This window comes from Molothrus aeneus, chromosome 1, assembly GCF_037042795.1.
Source record: "Molothrus aeneus isolate 106 chromosome 1, BPBGC_Maene_1.0, whole genome shotgun sequence".
NCBI classification, from domain to species: Eukaryota; Metazoa; Chordata; class Aves; order Passeriformes; family Icteridae; genus Molothrus; species Molothrus aeneus.
The window spans coordinates 20,977,679-20,997,785 of NC_089646.1; the positions used below are offsets into that span (position 1 = coordinate 20,977,679).

The following is a 20,107-nucleotide window of genomic DNA, read 5'->3' on the forward strand; positions in this document are numbered from 1 at the left end:
ATGTCTTTTATGAACATAATGAATGAGCCTGAGTTGCTTCCATAATCTGAAAAAGCAAATTCAGAGGAAGAAATAGACTGGGAAAACTACTGAAGCAACTTACAAAACAAAACATACAAGCCATGTAATGCTCTGAAAGCTTTCTTGTTATAGTTTGAAAGTCATTTTATGAAATTAACTCCTCTTGCCTTTTTCTTGACTACTGCAAATGCCTTAAACATGCACTGTGGTGTTTTCTGTGGCAGCCCAAGTACCACTGTATCTGTGATGCTGGCTGGATGTCCCCTCCTGGCAGCCCTGCCTGCAGCGCTGATATAAATGAGTGCAACCTCCCCAATCCTCCGTGTTCACAGGATCCACCTGTGCAGTGCTACAACACTCCAGGCTCCTACAGATGTGGTCCCTGCCCCACAGGTATCTCGTCCTTCCATGCTCTCAGGTTGGATGGGGTGGCAGAGGTGCTACTGCCCGTGTATCATAAGCACAGACACAGGATGCAGCTCTATGAAATGCTTTGATCTGTGTTCTAGGGAATAAATGCAAGTTGTGTTTTATATAGGTAACACAGGCAGTGGAGTCTAATGCATGATTTATCTCATCCTAAACTGAGCATCTAAATAGGTCTCATGTCCACAGGTACCTTCATGTCCATCACGTCCTGTCACCTTCACATAATTTGTCTGCAGTACTTTTATGTCTGTATGTTTCCTGCCCTAAGGCAATATAAAAATCTGATTGTTCCCTCAGACCATATAACCTATGATTACTCTTCCTGAGCTGGGCAGGTGGTGTCTATAGGAAAAGTTTTTAAAGTATTTAAGTGAAGTTGCAATAAAGCTTTGCTGCAAAATGTATGTATACATGCACCTCACTGGAACTGCACCCTCTTTAGGTAAAAGTGTGTTTGAATCTGAAATATCCAGAATACAGTTAAAATAAAACATTCTTGTACTCATCTCCACTCTGTTGTGTTTGAAACCTAATTTTCAGACTGGTATGAATTTTAATCAGTTATGAGAGAGACAGGTCTACCCTTGTGCTAATGAAGTGCAATTCAGTTGTATTCTATGAAAAGATTTGGTGAAAGAGGAAACCAAAAAGGCCAGGCATTTTCTTTCTGATGTCTTTTCTGTGCTGCTTTTTAGGCTGGCAAGGAAATGGCTACACTTGCCAAGACATTGATGAATGTGCAAGTAATAATGGAGGCTGCTCAACTGTACCTATGGTCCAATGCATCAACACAGTTGGATCATTCCGCTGTGGGCTCTGTCCTCCAGGTAAAATGGGTTTCTTGCTGATAATACTATGGAAGGGCTTAAAAGATGAAGATTCAACACATACAAGCCTGTTTTGGTGTAGATTTAAGAAGCTGAAAATTGGTTTTATAGAAATATCACATACACAATACTGTAATACAGAATGCAGAGTCCAAATATATTCAAATTGCTTCAAATAGTTCAGCTATTAATGAACTTTGTATAGAGTATGCCTCTACAGAGGATCCTCTGAAATGGGTTTCTCTTGTACTAGGAAGCTGTTTTCAGTATTATAGCCTTGATTTGGTGAAGTACCTCCTTTACAAGATCATTAATGGGAAACAAGGATTGCATAATTATGGTAGTAATTTCATTGTCTGTATTAATTGAAGGAGTATCCTGTGTGCCATAAATCACAGACTGTATTGTCTGCAGTAAAAAAGCCTTGATAATTGTCACGCTCTGAATGCTGTCTGAGGAGGCAGCGTTTCCACTGCAGTACAGCTCAAGCAGTGGAAGTTGCAACTTAAGTCTTTATAATCTATGCTTTATGATTTAAAATGCTTTCTGAAATGTATGGGATCAATACTAGAAATATAGCAGGAAAAAGTCTTTCTAAGTGACTTTTTGATTGCTATTTAAATGGCAGGTAGGGAAGACTCCCAGTTACTGAGTGCTGAAGGGATATCACCATGCTGGAAATGTGGCCTCAGACAAGTTTTGGTGACGTCAGCTCTGGCCATAAGGAGCTGTGCTGCAGGGCTTTGGTCCTCCTGAACGTCCTGAGAGGATCTGGGTGTTGTGTTTGAGATTCAAGTGCTGTTCTGGTGTGCAGGAGGAAAAAGTCTGGATGTGGTTAGGGCTGACTGGGTGCAGATGTGTTGGGAGGGCAACACATGGTAGCTGAGAGACACAGGCTTCTATGGCCTCACTGACTTTACCTATATTTAAAATACACTAATATATCTTTTTTTTCTGCAACTGTGGAAGGATTTATTTACAGTCAGAATCCATCCCTGCCTGCAATGAAGGAGGCACAATAAATATGCAGGTTTTACTTCAGCAGCTATCTCAATTCTTTCTTTTTAACTGCAGAAGACTGATTTTACACCATGAATTAGTATTATATGCTAATTAGTATTAGTATTTGCTAATAAGTATTAGTAATTAGTATTAGTATTATTAATTAGTATTACTAATACTAATTAGTATTAGTATATGCTAATTAGTATTATATGCTAATTAGTATTATATGCTAGTATATAGTATTATAGTATTATATAGTATATCATGCTCACCAGTTGATTATTTTACTGTCAATTCTCAAAGAAAATGGTTTTTTACAGACTAACTGAGATTTACCTCTGAACAGGTTATGAGGGAGATGGACAAACATGTACCCAGGTTGATATCTGCTCAATAAATAATGGAGGGTGCCATCCTTTGGCTACTTGTACCTCAGCTCCAGGTATGATGTTTTCTTAAAGACTGTGAGGTAATATCAGCGTGAATATAATATCTCATGGAGGACCTGGTTAGGATAAACCCACTTTATAGAAACATATCTAGATTGCAGCCCCTTTGCCATAGTCAGCTTTGCCTCATGCGAATGATTTATATACAGGCAGGTTAGCTAAAGCCAGCAGACTTTTTCACAAACACTGACAGAAGTAGATTTAGGCTCCACCAAAAAGAAGACTTTATGCTAAAACTGTAGAGATGTTCACCGTTTCTCTTTGATGCAGTTTTCCGATTATAGAGCTGCTTTTAATATTCCCCTTCCCACAAAATACCCTACAACTACCCCACCAAGGGTGACCTTGGGCTCTCAGGTACCCATAGCAAGACAACACTAAAAACAATTTCCATGTTCAAACTGGGCACTGACCAGGGAAAGTGTCAAAAGATCAATTTAGAATAATATTAAGATTCTCCTTCAAAATGTCAAGGACATTTACAGACATTGGTATTATGTTCTATGTCTTATCTCCCAAGGGCCCATGGCATTGTGTTCCTGCACATCTGGGTTCACTGGAAGTGGATATGGGCCGAATGGGTGCTCTCCTCTCAGTGACATCTGTCAGCTGCAAAACCCCTGTGCCAATGGGCAGTGCCTGGTAAGTGCTGGGCTCCTCACACGCAGTGACAGCACTGTGCAGTTAGAACAAGCCAGGGAGCCTTGCTGAGGCTGAAGGCTGAGTGCACACATACTGCTGGGAATGAGGCAAAGTCAGTGGGGACTGCAAGGTCAAAGGATATACCTGAGGAAAGCAAAGTGAGTTTCAGGGCACATAAGCCATTTCCTTGTGTGTGAAGTAGAGGTAGCAATCTTGGCACTAATGGCCTGAGAAATTGTGTTTGGTAGCCCACACTAACCAATGGAATGCTTGTGCTGATGGGAGAGAACTGTTCTTGGTGGCACAGGAAAGTAATTTACCACCCTGGATCATGGAGAATTACCCATGATAAAGGCACCAGTACCTCTGCTGCCCTTCAGACTGTTAATATCCAGCAGAGTTAGTTAGGAGTTCCTAGTCTGATTTTGTGAGAGCACTCCTAGAGTCTCAGGCTGTTTATATGAATGTGGAAAGGGTGTTTCAAAGGAATTGGTTGCACTGATGGTAACCAAGTCTTTTTGACCTAAACTGATTGGTGGGATGAATTCATTCTCATGCACAGTGAACATTTAGTTTATCCTCATGGACCCTATGAAGGCTTTTTTGGCTTCCTGAGTGAGGTGTGCTGTGCCCTGGAAAGTCCATGCTGCACACCTGGGGGTTTTGTTGTGGAAGATATTTAGGATGGTGATTTTGCCAAAATATTTACAAATGCTAATTCTTTTATTCCAGTAGAGTTTTTTCCCATTTATCCCCATTAGGCTGCAGATGTCCTCACTTTGGTTGTCCCTGAAGGCACAGAGAAAATGAGACATAAAATATGGATTTGGCAATGTTAGGTTAATAACTGGATTTGATGATCTTAAGGCTCTTTTCCAAGCTAAATGTTTCTACGATTCCATGGTGTATTACCTCTTGCTTTTTCAATTTTCTGTGTGAACTGTGACAGTCCTCTCACACTCCACTCCTGACCAGCATTCCTTGCTCCCTATTCTGTAGGTATCTACTGAATACTGTCTTCACTCATATTTAGAGATTTATAGCCCTATTTATAGGGCTTGTTTTGCCCAGATCTTATGTACTTTTTCTGACTCTTTAGTTCATTTTAGTCAGTTTATTAAAAGGTATGACATCTTCCCCTAAATATTCTAACATACAACAGTGGGCAATCATGGCTACAAAGTACCTGAAGATAATAAAACAGATATTTAAGTAATATGACTACAGAAGCATCTAATAAAATAGAGAAACAGCAGAGCTATATTTGGCCAGCATCATGATAGAGGAAATAAGTAATTAAGTATCAGGCAATGCAGATCAGAAAACACCTTCTAAAATAATATTCAGAGCCCTAAATACACATCAAAACCCTCTTCCATTATACTGAAAATCTCTTTGGGACACAGAGGACATGAATAGATAACAGAAAAACAAATAGAGAATGCAATACACTGATTGCATGTCATCAGAGATGGGATTGTAGCTCGTACCTGGGACCATTGCTGATACATTGTGTCTATAAAACAAGAGATACAAGGATTGTGTCTATAAAACAAGAGATATAAGGAAAGAGAACATATGAAATTAAACCAGTTACAGATATGGAAAGACTTGATTATATGGAGTAGTACAGGTTGTGACAATGGAAATAGAAAAGAGACATACAGAAAAAGGAATAAAGCTGAAAAGGTGATGAAATTGTTCCCCTTTAACATTCCTCAGGATGAAAATGAAAGTTAACAGCGCACATAACTGCAGCACAGACTTCCTGGAGAAAGGTCTTGAGAGAAATTACTCATAAACCAGTTATCTTGCCTTGCTATTTATAAGGTTTAGGTAATTTGATTGACTTGATTCTAGCATGATCAAACAGTTTTCTGAATGGCTAAAAGGGATTTTAGCCATTCAGATTTGGATCTTCAAGAAAGTAATTTGAAAGAGCTCTGCTAAGAAATAACTTAAAAACCCAAAGAGATAATCTAATTAGGCTTTATGCTTATTTTGGTATTCACTAGTGACCATCAAGATTTTATTTCTTTACTCCAATATTTCCTCACAAAATAAGTGTAAACTTCAGTCTTTCTCCTGACTCCATTGATTTCATTAGGTATTCATGCTCATTGTTTATTTGATTTCTTTGTATCCGTAGGCAATGATCTCTGGCTATTTCTGCCTGTGTAATGCAGGCTGGACAGGCCCTAATTGTACAGAGAACATTGATGAATGTATCAGCAACCCGTGTCAGAATGGGGGCACCTGCACTGATGGGGTCAATGGCTACTCCTGCGAGTGCACCAGCGCCTGGACAGGACCGCAGTGCCAGACTGCCCAGCAAGGTACAGCCAGAGCCTCCCCCTCCTTCCCTGGGAAATGGGACAGCAGGCTTCAGCCAGTGGGTGCTTGGTGCATGGCATTGACATGTGAATAACCACTGAGTTATGATGTGAAAAACAGCCCTGTGTTTGGTAGATTAGAGGTCCCAACCAAATTCCCTCCATGTCAGAGTTTTCCATGAGCTTTGTTTACAGCTGTTTTGTTCAGCAGTAGGAATGCAACAAGCTGATCTGCAGGCCCACTGGCCTTGGCTAGATGCCAGACATCCTAAAATCAGATCTCTGTTCCCGAAAAAGTTGTCTGGAAAGCTGGTTGGGAAAGAGGATCCAGTATAAGGAGAACAAAAGAATATATTGATGATTCTCTTTTGTGCATATTATTTCAACTGTTATGAAGCCGAAAGGTCCTGACGTTGTTAGTCAAGAGGAAAAGCCAGAAAAGGTTTTCAAACAGAAATGTAATGAAAGAAATGCTAGGCATGAAAATGGGGGAATCTCAGTTTTATACTGACTGCAAGGTTTTCCCTTTTCCTCCTAATATAATTTCTTCTGTTTGTTTGACAACCTTTTTTGCCCTTAATTTTAATTAAACAAGCTCAGGATAGCATTCCAGTGAGTCCAGTGTCCCTGTGACAAGAGTGGCTCATTTTTACTCTAGACTGCTAAGAAGAAAGCAAATTACATTTTAATGTAATACAGTATGTAAAACTTCCACTGATGCCCTGTGAAATCTTTTAGAACTATTTTAGGCTTTTTTCTATTTTCCTGAAGTATCTAACTAGTATTTTTTATTATGATTAATTATTAATATTTTATTATTAAGTCCACAGGGGGAAAAATTTATTTTTAGCCATTCATAATGAAGGGACAGAAGCCCAGTTTTTTATGCAGTAAGGAATCATACTGTACCACCTGTTCTTTTAGTTTTTAATGAAGGAAAAAATAATGTATTTTCTTTCATGATCATTTTGAATCAGGTTGAAAAAAGGTGAGATATTTTAGACAGACATTTCAAATAAAATTATATTATTTTTACCACTTCTTGAAACAAAATAGTTTGGTGAGAATTGGCTATTTCTTTAGAATCAGTTCAATGTTAGTCTACGAGTGCTTGGTGCACACTAGCTGTATATGCCTTGCATTTTGGCTGCTTTACATATTTTTCTGTAACTGTTTGGGGTTCTCAGTTCCCATGCATTGAATGGTTCAGTGAGAGAAGAGACCATGGTGTGTCATGAGAGGGATTATCAGGCCCAGAAATCTGGGCAAAAAGAATAAATGGAACAATAAAACCTCCTGAGGATAACTTCTATGATGTACCACTTCTGAGAAAGACAATCTTACATCATGTTAACTTCAAAATGCAAAATGTTATTTCATTGAAGGGGAAAAATCGAGAGATTCAATCTGGAGGTATCCTTCTGGAAGCAAAGCATTTTATGGACACTATCGTGAGACAGAATCAATATCTTTTGGCACTATCCACATGTTCCAACTGACATTCTTTGCTCTTTTTCCAAGAACTATTTTTCTTTTGGGGAATTTGTGCTTTTCGGAGATGTCATTCCACTTGAGAGGAAGTCCTAAAGATCCTTTTATAGAAGTATTTAACAACATTGCTTTAAATGTTTAAGAGGAAAAATCTATGCAAAAAAAAGCTAGGTTTTGCCTTAGTCTGTAGAGTAATAGCACAAAATCTGTTTAATTTTCTCTCTCTTTTTGCAGTTTGTGGAGGATACCTCTCAGGCTTGACGGGGACTTTCCATTACCCCAACAACCCAAACAGCCAGTGGTACAGCAGTGGGGTCAGCTGTGCTTGGGTTGTTCAAACTACTCCCAACAAGGTAAAGTAGAGTTCAGGTTAAAGAAAGCCTCAGTCTGTAGGATCTCTGATTGCTTATCAGAGCAAACATGACTATCTTCATGCTACATGTGTTCCTATGCTATGATCCAATGCCCTCAGAATAAATAGTTTTTCAAAAGAATAAATTTTAGATCCTTACAACCCTTCAGGCTCCTTAGCCTAAGGATTTGCTTGGGTTAGATTTTCCAAGCTTTCCTAAGCAGATGAGAGTTATAGTTTATTAACCTATTCCAGGTACAATGTTCTTCATTGCTTTAGAATGCGATCTGTGAATGGATGCATGAGAAAAGCTCTGCTCTGATGGGCTCCTCAGGTGGATCCTGAGCTGAGTGAGTTGGTCAGAGCCTGGTGCTGACAACACCAAGGCTGTGGCTTTGATCCCCACGTGGGCCAACTCTTCACTTATGAGCATGGCTTGATGATCCTTCTTGGTCCCTTCCAGCTCAGACTATTCTGTGATTCTGCGACCCCAAAACAATTTCATGTTTCTGATATCTGAGTACAGAAATGTAGAATGCTTAACTCATATTGTCAATGCCTTTGTGTAATAACAGCATCTGATTTTTTTTTAAAGATTGATTTTTAACTGTTGCACACAAATGTATATTCTGATCTGCAACTAACAATTCCACTTGTGTTATAAATAACAGCTACAAAATATGCTACTCCATAATTTAGCATTAAATTTCTTACCTGGGATCTAAATATTTGATATATTTTTGACATTTTCTGGAATGAATTAAGTCATTTTATAAACCAGTACTTAACAGTGGTTTATACAGCATTACATATATATATATATATATATATATATATATATATATATATATATATATATATATATATATATATATATATATATGTGACATATCCTCAGCCTAAAGCTGGGGAGCCACTACTGTCTTCAGCAGAGCATATTACAGCACATCAGTGAAAAATCTGAAACTTAAAGCTGTGCATGTCACTAAGTATCCAGAATGGGCTTTAGAGACACTGATTTTATTTGTGCAAAACAAGATCATTGAGCCTTTTAACTCCCATTACAACATTTTTAAACATAGCAAGGGTGAAAAATACTAATTATCTAATGAAAAAAACTGCCTAGGGAAACCTGGAATAAGATATTTTATGTTGTGTTTCAAGCTTTTCACATGGCTTGAAATTTACACATATAGATATTTTGCACATATAACACACACAGGCAAATGGTCTCAATTATTAGTTTATAGAAATGATGCTCTTTCCAGAAAACTTTACTGACTAAATTCTTATCTGTCTGTCTATCTTCTCTCTTTCCTTTTGACCCTTAAAATTCTTTGATATTCTTTTTTGTCATGGAACATTTCAGGAAATGACATAAAAGCTCATAGATTCTCACAGTTGCATGGACACACATATCAGCTCCATAAAGTTTCTGCATTGATAGTGTCTCAGCAATGGGGAAAAGAGATATTTTGTTTTCTCTCTTCTATTAGATTCTGCGTGTTACTTTCCCATTCTTCCAACTGGAGACAAGTAATCAGTGTAACTCTGAATTCCTTCAAATCCATGATGGTCCTTCAGCATCAATGCACATTCTTGGAAAATACTGTGGCTTCCAAGGTCCTACAGAGCTTCTCAGTTCCCACAACTCTCTGTATTTCTGGTTATACTCAAACCACACCATTACTGGAGGTGTTACTGTTCATTGGGAATCTCAGGATCCTGGTAAGTTGATCAAATGTAAAGCATCTTCATGGCTTTGGAGTAAAATGAATTCCTTATTTCCTTTGGTTAGGAAACATTAGAAGCAAAAGGACAGTATTTTTCAAGGGAGTGAGCCTGAAATATTTATCACTTGAAGATACTTTCAAACTCTACTTCTAGGTCTCTGCATGAATAGCTTTCTGCTGTTTTTTAGGGCTGCTTTACACTTCCTGTGAGGAATCCCCCAATGAGCATGTGTTTCTGGGGATAGCATTCATTTAGTCAGTTCTCTTTTGTCACAGAAATATCTGGTACATCGAGCAAGCAAGTTAATGGTTTGGTTTGCCACTGACAATTTACAACATCCTAAATGTTCCAAACATGATAGATTATAGGGAACTGGATTTTAAAGAATGTGTGAGGGTTTTTCCTGTGATTTGTTGTACATTTCTGTCTGAATTCTTGATAATGGTAATTGGGTGATTGTTCCAGATGGTTTGGCAATGCATTCCCAGAGATAAATTTCAAATCATCTCACATAACATTAAGGTCACTTCCGTGTTCTGTGTATTATCTAGAAGCAAAAAGTGCATTGGGTTGTGTCTTAAATGAACCATAGAGTAAAAATGCCATTTCCTTTTTTCTAGAAATATTTCTTGAAATGCTTTTAATATGATTTTTGGTGGGTTTTTTCTTTCAATTGTCATTATTGGATCGATAATTACTAATTGACAAATACTGAATTAATACTTTGAGTACTGAAAAGTGAAAGCAGATATTTTGGAGGAAAAAGTAGCACTAACAGAAAAAAAGCAAAGAGAGCAGTATAGATGAGATTAAACTAGCTATTTCTTTTTTTTTCTTTTTAATGGAACTAGTCTTGTGATAGGATAAAAAATTGAGACTATTTACAAAGTACAGAAATTCAGATTAATTTTGTAAATCCTATCCAAACACAGTGCTTCTGATTATTCTTCTTAAAGCATGTTAATCATGACTGGGTAAGAATCTTTTACTGGGCAAATCAGGAAATATTTGGAGTTCTCCTTTTAAAATTGCAGAATTAACTGCAAAATTTAAAGCAAGAAGAAGCTTGCTGGTTTGTTTGGCTTGGTGTTTGTTTTTTAATTTATTCTGACCTCAAAGTTGTAGGTGGGTTTGACACTACAGGACAGTTCATCTTCTGACCCAACATGTGGTGAGAAATACTCTGTTGTTCCATGTCTCTTTCTGTTAGAATGTGGTGGTGAGCTGACAGGTACTTACGGCTCGATAACCTCCCCAGGATATCCTGGTAACTATCCTGTAAACAGAAATTGTTTCTGGACCATCTCAACCAGTCCTGGCCTCCTCATCACATTTGCTTTTGGCACACTGAGCCTGGAACACCATGACAACTGCAATTATGACTATTTAGAGGTAAAGTGTAATTGTGAATGATGACAACATTTTGTGGATATGTTATTGCAAAACGAGGTATTTCAAAACTTTTTTATGTACAGAAGGGGACTGTTTGAAAATTTAATCCTCCTGGGTTGCAATGCTTTTTTAAATTTACATATCCCAGCCATCCATGCACAATCAGAGACAATAGGACAGAAAGGGGATGAGAAGCTGCTTCACTGAAGTCTGTGGAAGTCCTGTGACAACAAGGATGGGATTCAGGCCAAATACTTGATGGGAAACTTTCACTTTCGTACAAAGTTCAGTCTCCAAACTCCTTGTCAAATGTCAACCCACAGAGAATTCATGAGCCTATGGGAAACTGTTCAGGAAAGGGATCTAAGACTAATAGATTCATATCCTGGCTCACACAGCCATCCACCACTTGATGTATGAGCTGAGGGCTTTTTGTTGAGTGTGACCTAATGCTTACAGAATTCAGCAATACCTTCTCATGGAAATGAGAAGCCAGTTTGGAATAGCATGTTGTGTCCAATGCAGAGCATGATTTCAAGAAAGCAATTCAACAGTAGATCTCTTGATACTTTCTTTCCCTTTCACAAAACCCTTGATGACTCCTGGCAGCAGCACCACAGCTATGCTGGTGGATCTGTTTCTTGGTTCCTCTGTGTTTGGAGGAAACTTCCTATGAGCTTTCCCTCTACCCACCATCCGTAATACCTCTGGGGCCACAGAGATAACTTAAGGAGGGTTGGTACTGTTCACAACTGGCACACACATGACAATCCTAAATGTTGATCTCTCATTCTGTCTAGATTCGAGATGGTCTCCTTCCACAAGACCCTGTCCTTGGTAAATACTGTAGCACTGGATCTCCACCCCCACTCCAAACCACTGGTCCATATGCATTTATTCACTTTCACTCTGATGACTCAATTACTGATAAAGGCTTCCATATTGTGTATACAACATCTCCTGGTAAGTAAAATACTCAGGATTAAAGGTCGGTCTGTGACATTCTCGAGCTAGAGACAACACATGAATGGATGTAATTAACACTTGCTCTTTAATAATAAGAAATTCTTTTTGATTTGCAGTCATTGTACAGAGGCAGCCTCAAAAGGAGTTACTGTACTTATGAATAGCTCTTTTTTTTTTTCTTGCTATAGCAGAACCAAGTTGTGGAGGAAATTTCACAGAGAGTGAAGGGGTTATCACATCTCCTTTCTGGCCTAACCCTTACATCAACAACCGACAATGTGTCTACATTATCCGACAGCCAGAGGATGAAAAAATATTCGTCAACTTTACCCATATGGAACTGGAGAATCATAGTGATTGTTCAGCAAATTATATAGAGGTGATTCTCTTAATAGGTTGATATGAAAATTTGAATGCATATGTGTACAAGAGCACGTATAACTTCTGTCCCAAGGGCCACTGCAGAAATAGGTGTTAATCAAACAACTAAGTAGATGAGTTTACTAGGGCCCAAAAGTCACAGGGGCTGAAAGATGGTGCAGGATGGTGCATTTGGATGAAGCAAGGATAAGAGAATGAGGAAATCTGTCTAACTTAACACTAATTCTTAATAGTCTGTACATGATTAAGGGGGAGTTTGAACATTTGGTAAATTAATGTCAACTGCAAGAAAAAAAAATAATGCCATAGCTGCTATGCAGCATTTTCTGGAGTCAAAGTGTTATATGGAAGATTTTGATCTGACACTAAAAGGAAACACCATATAAATATTTATACACACATTCCCAGGGAAGTGATTCAATTACCATTCGTGGAGGTATTTACAAGAAGTGTAGAAGTGGCACTTAGGGCCATGATTCAGTGGTGGGCTTGGCCAAGCTCGGTTTGCAGTTTTACTCTAAGATTTAGAGATCCTTTCCAACCTTAATGATTCTATGATTCTATATACATATGTAAAGCTGGGAGTTTATTGTTGCCATAACTGAAATCTTTAATTCAAGAATTCTTCTTAGTCTAAATCTCACTGGCAAAGACAACAAAATGGTATAGTTGGAATGTTTTTATATATATATGGAAAATGTAGTAATAATGCAAAACTAATATCAGTACTTAGTGCGTTCCACTTGAGGTGACTTTCACTTCTAGCTCTCTCTTCATTGGTTTGCAATGTTGTGTTACACATAAATTTACAGCTCTAGGGTGCCAAATTTACAGCTGTAGGTGCAGGGAGCCATCCCTGCAGCCCCAGAGCCGGGTCCAGCACTGCCAGCCATGCAGCTCAGTGGCAGCACAGGTTGGGTTTTGTATTTAATCTCTTCTTGACCAGTGAGGAACAGGCCTCTGTGCTGTTGGTCTATTTTTAAAAGATGTTTTTTTGTTGTCATCGTTCCCTTCTCTCCTCCTGTAATTCAAAGACCTAGGTTGGAATGAAGTGTAATTAGTTTCTGAAATGAGAGGGGAAGTGTGTTTAATGAAAACAGACAGCTTTTGTTTGTTTGGCCTGCTACTCCTCTTGCCTAATTGCTGGCAAAACAGCAGCTAAATTCACAACAGCCACAGAAACAAAACCATTTCTGTTGAACACCATCGGTTTGTATTAGTTCAGCAAGGCATTTACCTCACTGTTTGCTGATCAGTCACAAGCCCTTCAGTTTCCATGTGCTTCTGCCCTCCTCTTCTTCCTGCCCCCTCACTCTGTGGCTCAGCCCAGAGCAGAGCAATCAGACTGACGTTTTCTGGCTGGGACAGTCAGTAAAAACAAAGTACTGTGCTCTGTTATTAAGACCTGATTTTTTTCACATGTGCTTTTGTAAAATACTCTCCCACTGGTTCATCTAGGGAGATAACTTTTGGGTGTTGAAGTTACCTTAAAAGTCACTCTCCAACAACTTTTTTTGTCACTTTGGAAAAGTGTAGATTATTCCATTCCCTGGCTCTATCAGGAAATCTGTAGACTTTGCACAGGGACCAGACACAGCTCACAGCACTTGCTCAGGGAGGGGTGTTTAGTTCCTTTTAAGGATGGAATCTGCCATAAGAAAACAGACAATAAAATTTATTTGAGAAAGGCTGTGACACGATGATGCAGAGGTAAGATGCTACCCAAGGCAGCCCCTTTTACATGCTGTCCTTCTAATTGGGAAGAGGAGACATTACTCATATAAATGGTTTAGATAACCTATTAATTTTATCACTACTCACTGGACTATATAAATAAAAAAAAATAAATAAAAATAAATAAAATAAAAAAATTGGTGTTGAGAGGGGACCTGAAAGCTGGATGTCCCTGGTTTGCCAGTGAACTCACTGGAATGATTTTTTGGCTTTGACAGCATGTACATGCATTTAAAAGCAGTTCCATTTACATGAACTATCACCACTTTTACAGCAGAAAAAAGGCATTTTGTTTTGGGAGAATCTTTGGGACAAAAATTGCATTTTTTTTTGCTTGGGCAGAGAGCAAAGGACCCATTTTTTGGACCTCAGGTTATTGTTACCCACTTGAAATGAGGTGGGCTCCTCAGAGATATACCAGGGCTCTGCCTGGATCCCTGGATGTAGCTATTCTTACTCATGGAATATGGACTCAGAGTCTGAAGTCTTGAGGTACAAATAAGTCTTTCCCATCAACTCCCCTTGATAATCAGGATTTATAATCAACTTTAAGGAAATTCTATAAGATACATTTCTCCTTTGATTAGCAAATTGATTGAGGTCAGTAGAAAGGAAGTGGAAGGTAAAAGCTGGATTCTCTGATGTAGCCTCATTGCCATTATCATGCACTGAACCCTTCAGCTAAAAGAGTGAAAAGGTGTCAGTGTGCCTCTTTACTGCTTTAGGGACTTGGAGTTGCATCTCCTCTTAGTGAGCTGTCTGCTTGCATCATGTATGGATGCAGATGCTTGTTCTGGATAAGTGCCATACAAAAATCACTGGAAACTTAATGGCCAGAGCAAGAAAATAAAAAATACCATTTTCTTTCCCTAGCAGATTTTAATGCTGGCAAATATTTCACAGCTATCACTGGTGAGCACCCTACCTGTCTCTTTCATCCTAAAGGTGTCATCTTTGGAAACATAGGCCCAAATAGTGCTAAAACTGTGGTTCATAGAGAAGATCATTTAATCCTGATGTCCTGTGACAGCAGCATGTGTTTGTGTCTTCTGTGCTCATCATCTGATTGTTCCTTTGAGGTCTCATAAGTCCTGTGCTTGTGCCAGTTACAGTGATGGCTCTGTGCCCCTCTCATAAATACATAAAACAGCTACTCCTTTTGTTCTGTAGCAGCTCTTGGGAGATGATAGTTTTATCTGGATATCAGATACCAGTGATTTTATGATCTAACACTTTCCTCTTTTTGGTGACTAGGTTCGAGATGGTGACAGTGAGATGTCTCCTCTCATTAGAAAAATCTGTCATAATACAATCATGTCTGCAATCACTTCTACCAGCAATGCTCTCTGGATCAAATTCAAGTCTGATACTTCTGTGCAGAGATCTAGCTTCAGGGCTGTTTATCAAGTTGGTAAGTGGAACTGGTGATTTGCACAGTGAACTTCTTGTATTTGGACACTTTCAGTCATTTCCATAATACAGTATTCATATAATAGGTTAAACACAAACTTCAAAAGAAGTCAATTTATTTATTTAAAAATATGTCTGCAGTATGTTTGCTGTAGGCACTCCTAGCATGCTTGGAAACAGGCCCTTTGTTGCTCCTGACCTTGAGATTATCTCAGATGATTAGAGCATGGTGCTAAAACAGAAAGGTTGTGGGTTTGATCCTCATACGGGCCATTCATTTAAGAGTTGGACTCAATAATCCTTGTGGGTCCCTTCCAGCACAGAATATTCTGATATGATATTAATGATTCTATGATATGGTACTAATGATTTATCACTTGATGTTGAAATACCAAAGATATTATAGCTTCAATTCTGCCTAAATTTTTTTACTTTCATTTTGCCTGTCTTTAAGTTCTTAACCACCTACAAGCCTGTGTCTGTGAAACAAGTCAGTCAAATCCATTCATTTTCATGGGCACAATTTGGTCTTCTGTATAAGCATGTTTATGCTATACCTATAGCATTTTTTTAAAAATATGTTCACTTTAAATTTGTTCTTTTAATTATGTTCACTTGTGTGATCTGTAGTAGCTGCTGTAATAAGATAATTTAAAGTTGGTTTCCTTCTAATTTCATAGTGTTACTTGATACATATCATACATCATCATTATGATACATTCCTTGAAATCATTCATCACAAGTACTGATTCTTGGTGTCTCTTGGCAGCCTGTGGAGGTTCCTTGTCTGGAGAAGGCACAATCCATTCACCTTATTACCCCAGGATGTCCCCTCACCCAAAGACCTGTGAGTGGATCATCTCCCAGCCAGCTACCAAAGCAGTGATTCTTAACTTCACTGACTTTGACATTCGAGATACAGCCACTTGTGATTCGGACTACATCGAGGTAAGGAGCCACACACATGCACTTTGAATGTAGATACATATCTGCAAGTTCCTTCTAATCCTCATCTCCACCTAAGTGGAAGTTCTTGACAGGTGAGCACTCCTTCCAGCAGTCACAAAAGCTTTTCCAGGTTCATAATGGGATCCCAAAGCTTTTCTTGGCTCTCCAAAGATGTTACGACTGTTTTGATAATCAAAGACAAGTATCGGGTTTCTTTAAACAGATAGACCCAATTTGGAAGGTTTTTGTGCCATTTACTGCTGAGGGTGTAAGATCTCATATTTTCTCTACTCCTCTGATAGGCATAAGGTTTTATTTTCTGTGCCTGTAGAAGAAACCACATGAAGAAAGGGTAGGGTTGACTTCCTAAGGATCTCTTTTATGTAGTTCTTATGATTTACTTTATGCATAATACTTGAATGTAATAAAAAATTCTATAGGATATTTTGAATACACTGTTCTTCAGGTCAGAGATGGCAACAACGCAGACTCTCCTGTTTTGGAGAAGTACTGTGGTACAGCTGTACCCTCTAGAGTGCAATCCACACGGAACAATCTCTATATCAAATTCAGAGCTTCCTCACTTACCAACCTTGGCTTCAGAGCTCAGTACTGGCCATTAGATACAGGTAAGAACTGTTTTGCTGTTCTCTGTGTAGACTGTTGGGACTTTCCAAATTTTCCCACAAACTGAAAACAACTATATAAATAAACTATAAATATAGGAAAACAACTGTCAATCAAGTTTTAGGATGGTGTGACAGGAGATAAATTCTGAATCAGTTACCATGTAGTATGCATCAAGAAAGAAAGACTATGAAATTTCAGAAAGAAAAGTAACCAATTTTATAAGTGTCTAACTGGTTTTTTATAAACATATAATTTAACCTGATGTTTTAAATCTCTGCAGTATGTGGAGAGACACTCACTGGATCTTCAGGAACCATTACAAGTCCTGGTTATCCAGATGTGTACCCACATGGGATTAACTGTACCTGGACTATCAACGTTCAACCCGGCTACTTTATCCGCCTGACGTTCACTTCATTTAACTTGGCATTTGATTATAGCTGCAGAAAGGATTATCTTGAAATATATGACAACAGCACTGTGCAAAAATTGGGAAGGTAAATATGTCCATTAGCCTACAGACCTGTGTTACTGTGGAGGGAGCACTGCTCTCTAGGTCTTGACATTCAATTTGCTTCCTTAAATTTTGTGTATAGAATTTTTTCTTTTCATCACAGAAACAATAGCAGCAATTTCTCTGCTAGGCTAGCAAAGGCAGCTTGCCACTTGACCATGGAATGAGAAGCACATTTAATAAATAATATATTGGGAGAAACTAATTTGTGTCTAAAGGATAGTTCTTTTAAGGACAGGTTTCAATAGCTAGCTTTGTCCCACTCCATTAACATTTTGATTCATGGAAAATAAATGGAAAGTATTTATATATCTTTGCCCATAAAAGACAGAATTTAAAAAACTTTCAGAAGTGAAAGAAAGATTACTTAAAAGGCTGTACATTTGAATATCTGCAAAAACTAGACCACAACCTGCATTTTATGTGATTTCGTTTTCATTTTCTTCTGAGATAGGATTTTATGTTAGGGAAGAATATTTTCTTTTATTTCGCTTCTCGAATTGGTGGATACACAAGGTTTTCTTGCTGCCCTAGAATTCAAGAACATTTGAATTACTTGGGAACAGTATCCAGCTGCAGCTATAGACTGTAAAACAGTTGGCTGACATGGCAGTATTTGGGAAATAAGGAGCAAATGACTCTCATAATGAAGAACATTTTGCAATCTTAGTGTTTGGCCAGCCACACTGACTCCTACAAAAGAGCAGAGTATTTTGTAGGTACAGCACAGTATAAATTCAATAAGAATTTGACAATTTTATGTAAGTCAGAGTTTCTTCTCTGATTTTGCCACACTTCAGATTTGTACCTTTGTACATGTAGTGTGCTATTTAGTCCCATGATACAGGGTATATGCCTGGGATCTGTATCATCCAAAGGAGAGAATTGTGTGTGTGTAACTATTCAAACGTCACAGGAAAGCCGAATTCTCTTCCAGTGATACAGATGCTTTACAAAGTACTGCCATTCAATTTGGGGTATCTTTTTGCTGCAGATACTGTGGAAGATCAATTCCACCATCTCTCACTAGTGGTGGCAATATGATGACGTTGTCCTTCGTGACAGATCACAGCATTGCATCTGAAGGTTTCTCAGCTAATTATATCTCCCTGGATGCATCCAAAGGTAAAATGTCAGTCTGTTCATTATGCAAATTAAATGTTTTCAGCTGTCACTATAAATAACCACTACAAGAAACAGAAACATTATTTTCTGTGTTGCCAGAAGACTTCCTGGTGCCTCTTCTACTCCTTCTTATTCATTCTGCTTTATTCAGAAGCTTTTTTTACTCCCTAGGAAAGCGGAAAGCAATTTCTGTTAGCAGCATTGTTGCTTTCTTTAAAAAGTCAGTAAGAGCTGACATGGCAGAACTGCATGAATTATTTAGGAAAAGTATTTTCTGAATTTTCTTTCTCCACTCTGAACTGAGTATGTGTGATCTAGGAAACAGTGATCATGGACAACTCACTTGAATGGGAGACTCTTGGGTGCCATAAAAAATTAATTCAGTCTCTGTAAGGTTCAATATTGATGGTGGGTAGAGAAAGGTCAATTAGGATGAAATTTGATAAAGCACCAAAATAACCTGAAAGCACAAGAGATTTTTTTCATTACAGTGCAACATTTCTGTCTCCACTAGAGTTCAAGGCTCCTGTTATGCATTAAATCCCTTCTTAAAGTATCTTCTAAAGGGCCAACACTTACATCAGTGAGGTAAAGGAAGAATTCTCTCTGTTCTCTTCTCTTTTGGACATTAGGAGGAATTTTTTCACAGAAAGGGTGGTTAAACATTGGAATGGACTGGCCAGGGAGGTGGTGGAGTCACCACCCCTGGATGTGTTCAAGAAACGACTGCACATGGCACTTAGTGCTACGGAAGGTAGAGGGACAGGGTCTGCCTGGCAGAATTAAACCACAGAAGAGGCAGAGTGGCACAAAGAAGAAAAAAGTAAAAATGAGAACGTATTTTTAGCTGGGATGTTTGTTATCCATCACTAACCAGTTTATATGTGGTTTCTGTGTGTGAGTGCAGACTACAAGGGATTTGTTAGATGAACACCAGAAATTCACAGTACTCATCTATGCAGCCATAAACTACTGTTCATTGTTTGATCTTAGTTTCTTTATTTTTCCTAATTCCTAAATTTATTCAACCGGTTTAAAAGCAGCAAATTTTCCAATTCCTAACAGCTTTCTTGGTGACATCTTGGGAAAATTGGCTATTTTGTCTCTCAACATGTGTTTAGGTGAGACCAGTACAGATTTTGCTGCTGTGGTTTTATTCACTACAAGATAACTTACAAATCCAAAGAAACCATTTTCTCAGCTGCCTTCATTTGTATTTGAGTTATCTGGCAATGAAACCAAAAGCCAGTACAAACAATTAAGATTTAATGACAACTATTGCAAGGAGGACATTTCTGTTTCTTAGAAAGTAATAGGCAATAAAACAAGTTCTACTTTTAAAAATCTTTCCAGGAAAATCTACTTTCTCTGTAGTTTGAAATCTGAATTCTTACTAGTAAGAAATTGGGAAATTCTCATCCATATAAAGTCTTTTTTTAGCCTTTGTTTGCAACTGCAAACTAAACCTTCTGTAAATATCATGGTTGCTTTTTAATCTGGTATTTTTTTCTTTTTAACTCACCTCAGATTACTCTTTCATGGGTGGATTGATTCCTTCCTAAATATTCTTATAGCAACTTTTCTCAGAGTTCATCAAGTATTCTTTACTCAACACTGATCTGTGTTTCTGTCTCTGTTGTAGCCATATCTGTTTCTGTCATTTCAATGCTGTCCAGTTTCACAGTTCTGCCTCTGCCTCCTCTCTCCTGTATTCCCCTCCTTTA

General features: G+C 38.2%; 1 protein-coding gene across 1 annotated transcript in view; it reads left to right on the top strand.

Annotated features, from left to right (window-relative positions):
* Positions 1 to 20,107, top strand: part of CUBN (cubilin) — a 144,306-nt gene that overhangs the window by 8,615 nt on the left and 115,584 nt on the right. The window contains exons 8-22 of the mRNA XM_066562336.1: positions 246 to 414; positions 1,146 to 1,277; positions 2,629 to 2,724; positions 3,252 to 3,373; positions 5,523 to 5,709; positions 7,432 to 7,550; positions 9,046 to 9,277; positions 10,494 to 10,675; positions 11,476 to 11,638; positions 11,830 to 12,020; positions 15,011 to 15,167; positions 15,936 to 16,114; positions 16,581 to 16,743; positions 17,025 to 17,241; positions 18,253 to 18,383. Of these exons, the coding sequence (XP_066418433.1) occupies positions 246 to 414; positions 1,146 to 1,277; positions 2,629 to 2,724; positions 3,252 to 3,373; positions 5,523 to 5,709; positions 7,432 to 7,550; positions 9,046 to 9,277; positions 10,494 to 10,675; positions 11,476 to 11,638; positions 11,830 to 12,020; positions 15,011 to 15,167; positions 15,936 to 16,114; positions 16,581 to 16,743; positions 17,025 to 17,241; positions 18,253 to 18,383 (2,440 nt within the window). The remainder of the gene's footprint in view (positions 1 to 245; positions 415 to 1,145; positions 1,278 to 2,628; positions 2,725 to 3,251; positions 3,374 to 5,522; positions 5,710 to 7,431; positions 7,551 to 9,045; positions 9,278 to 10,493; positions 10,676 to 11,475; positions 11,639 to 11,829; positions 12,021 to 15,010; positions 15,168 to 15,935; positions 16,115 to 16,580; positions 16,744 to 17,024; positions 17,242 to 18,252; positions 18,384 to 20,107) is intronic.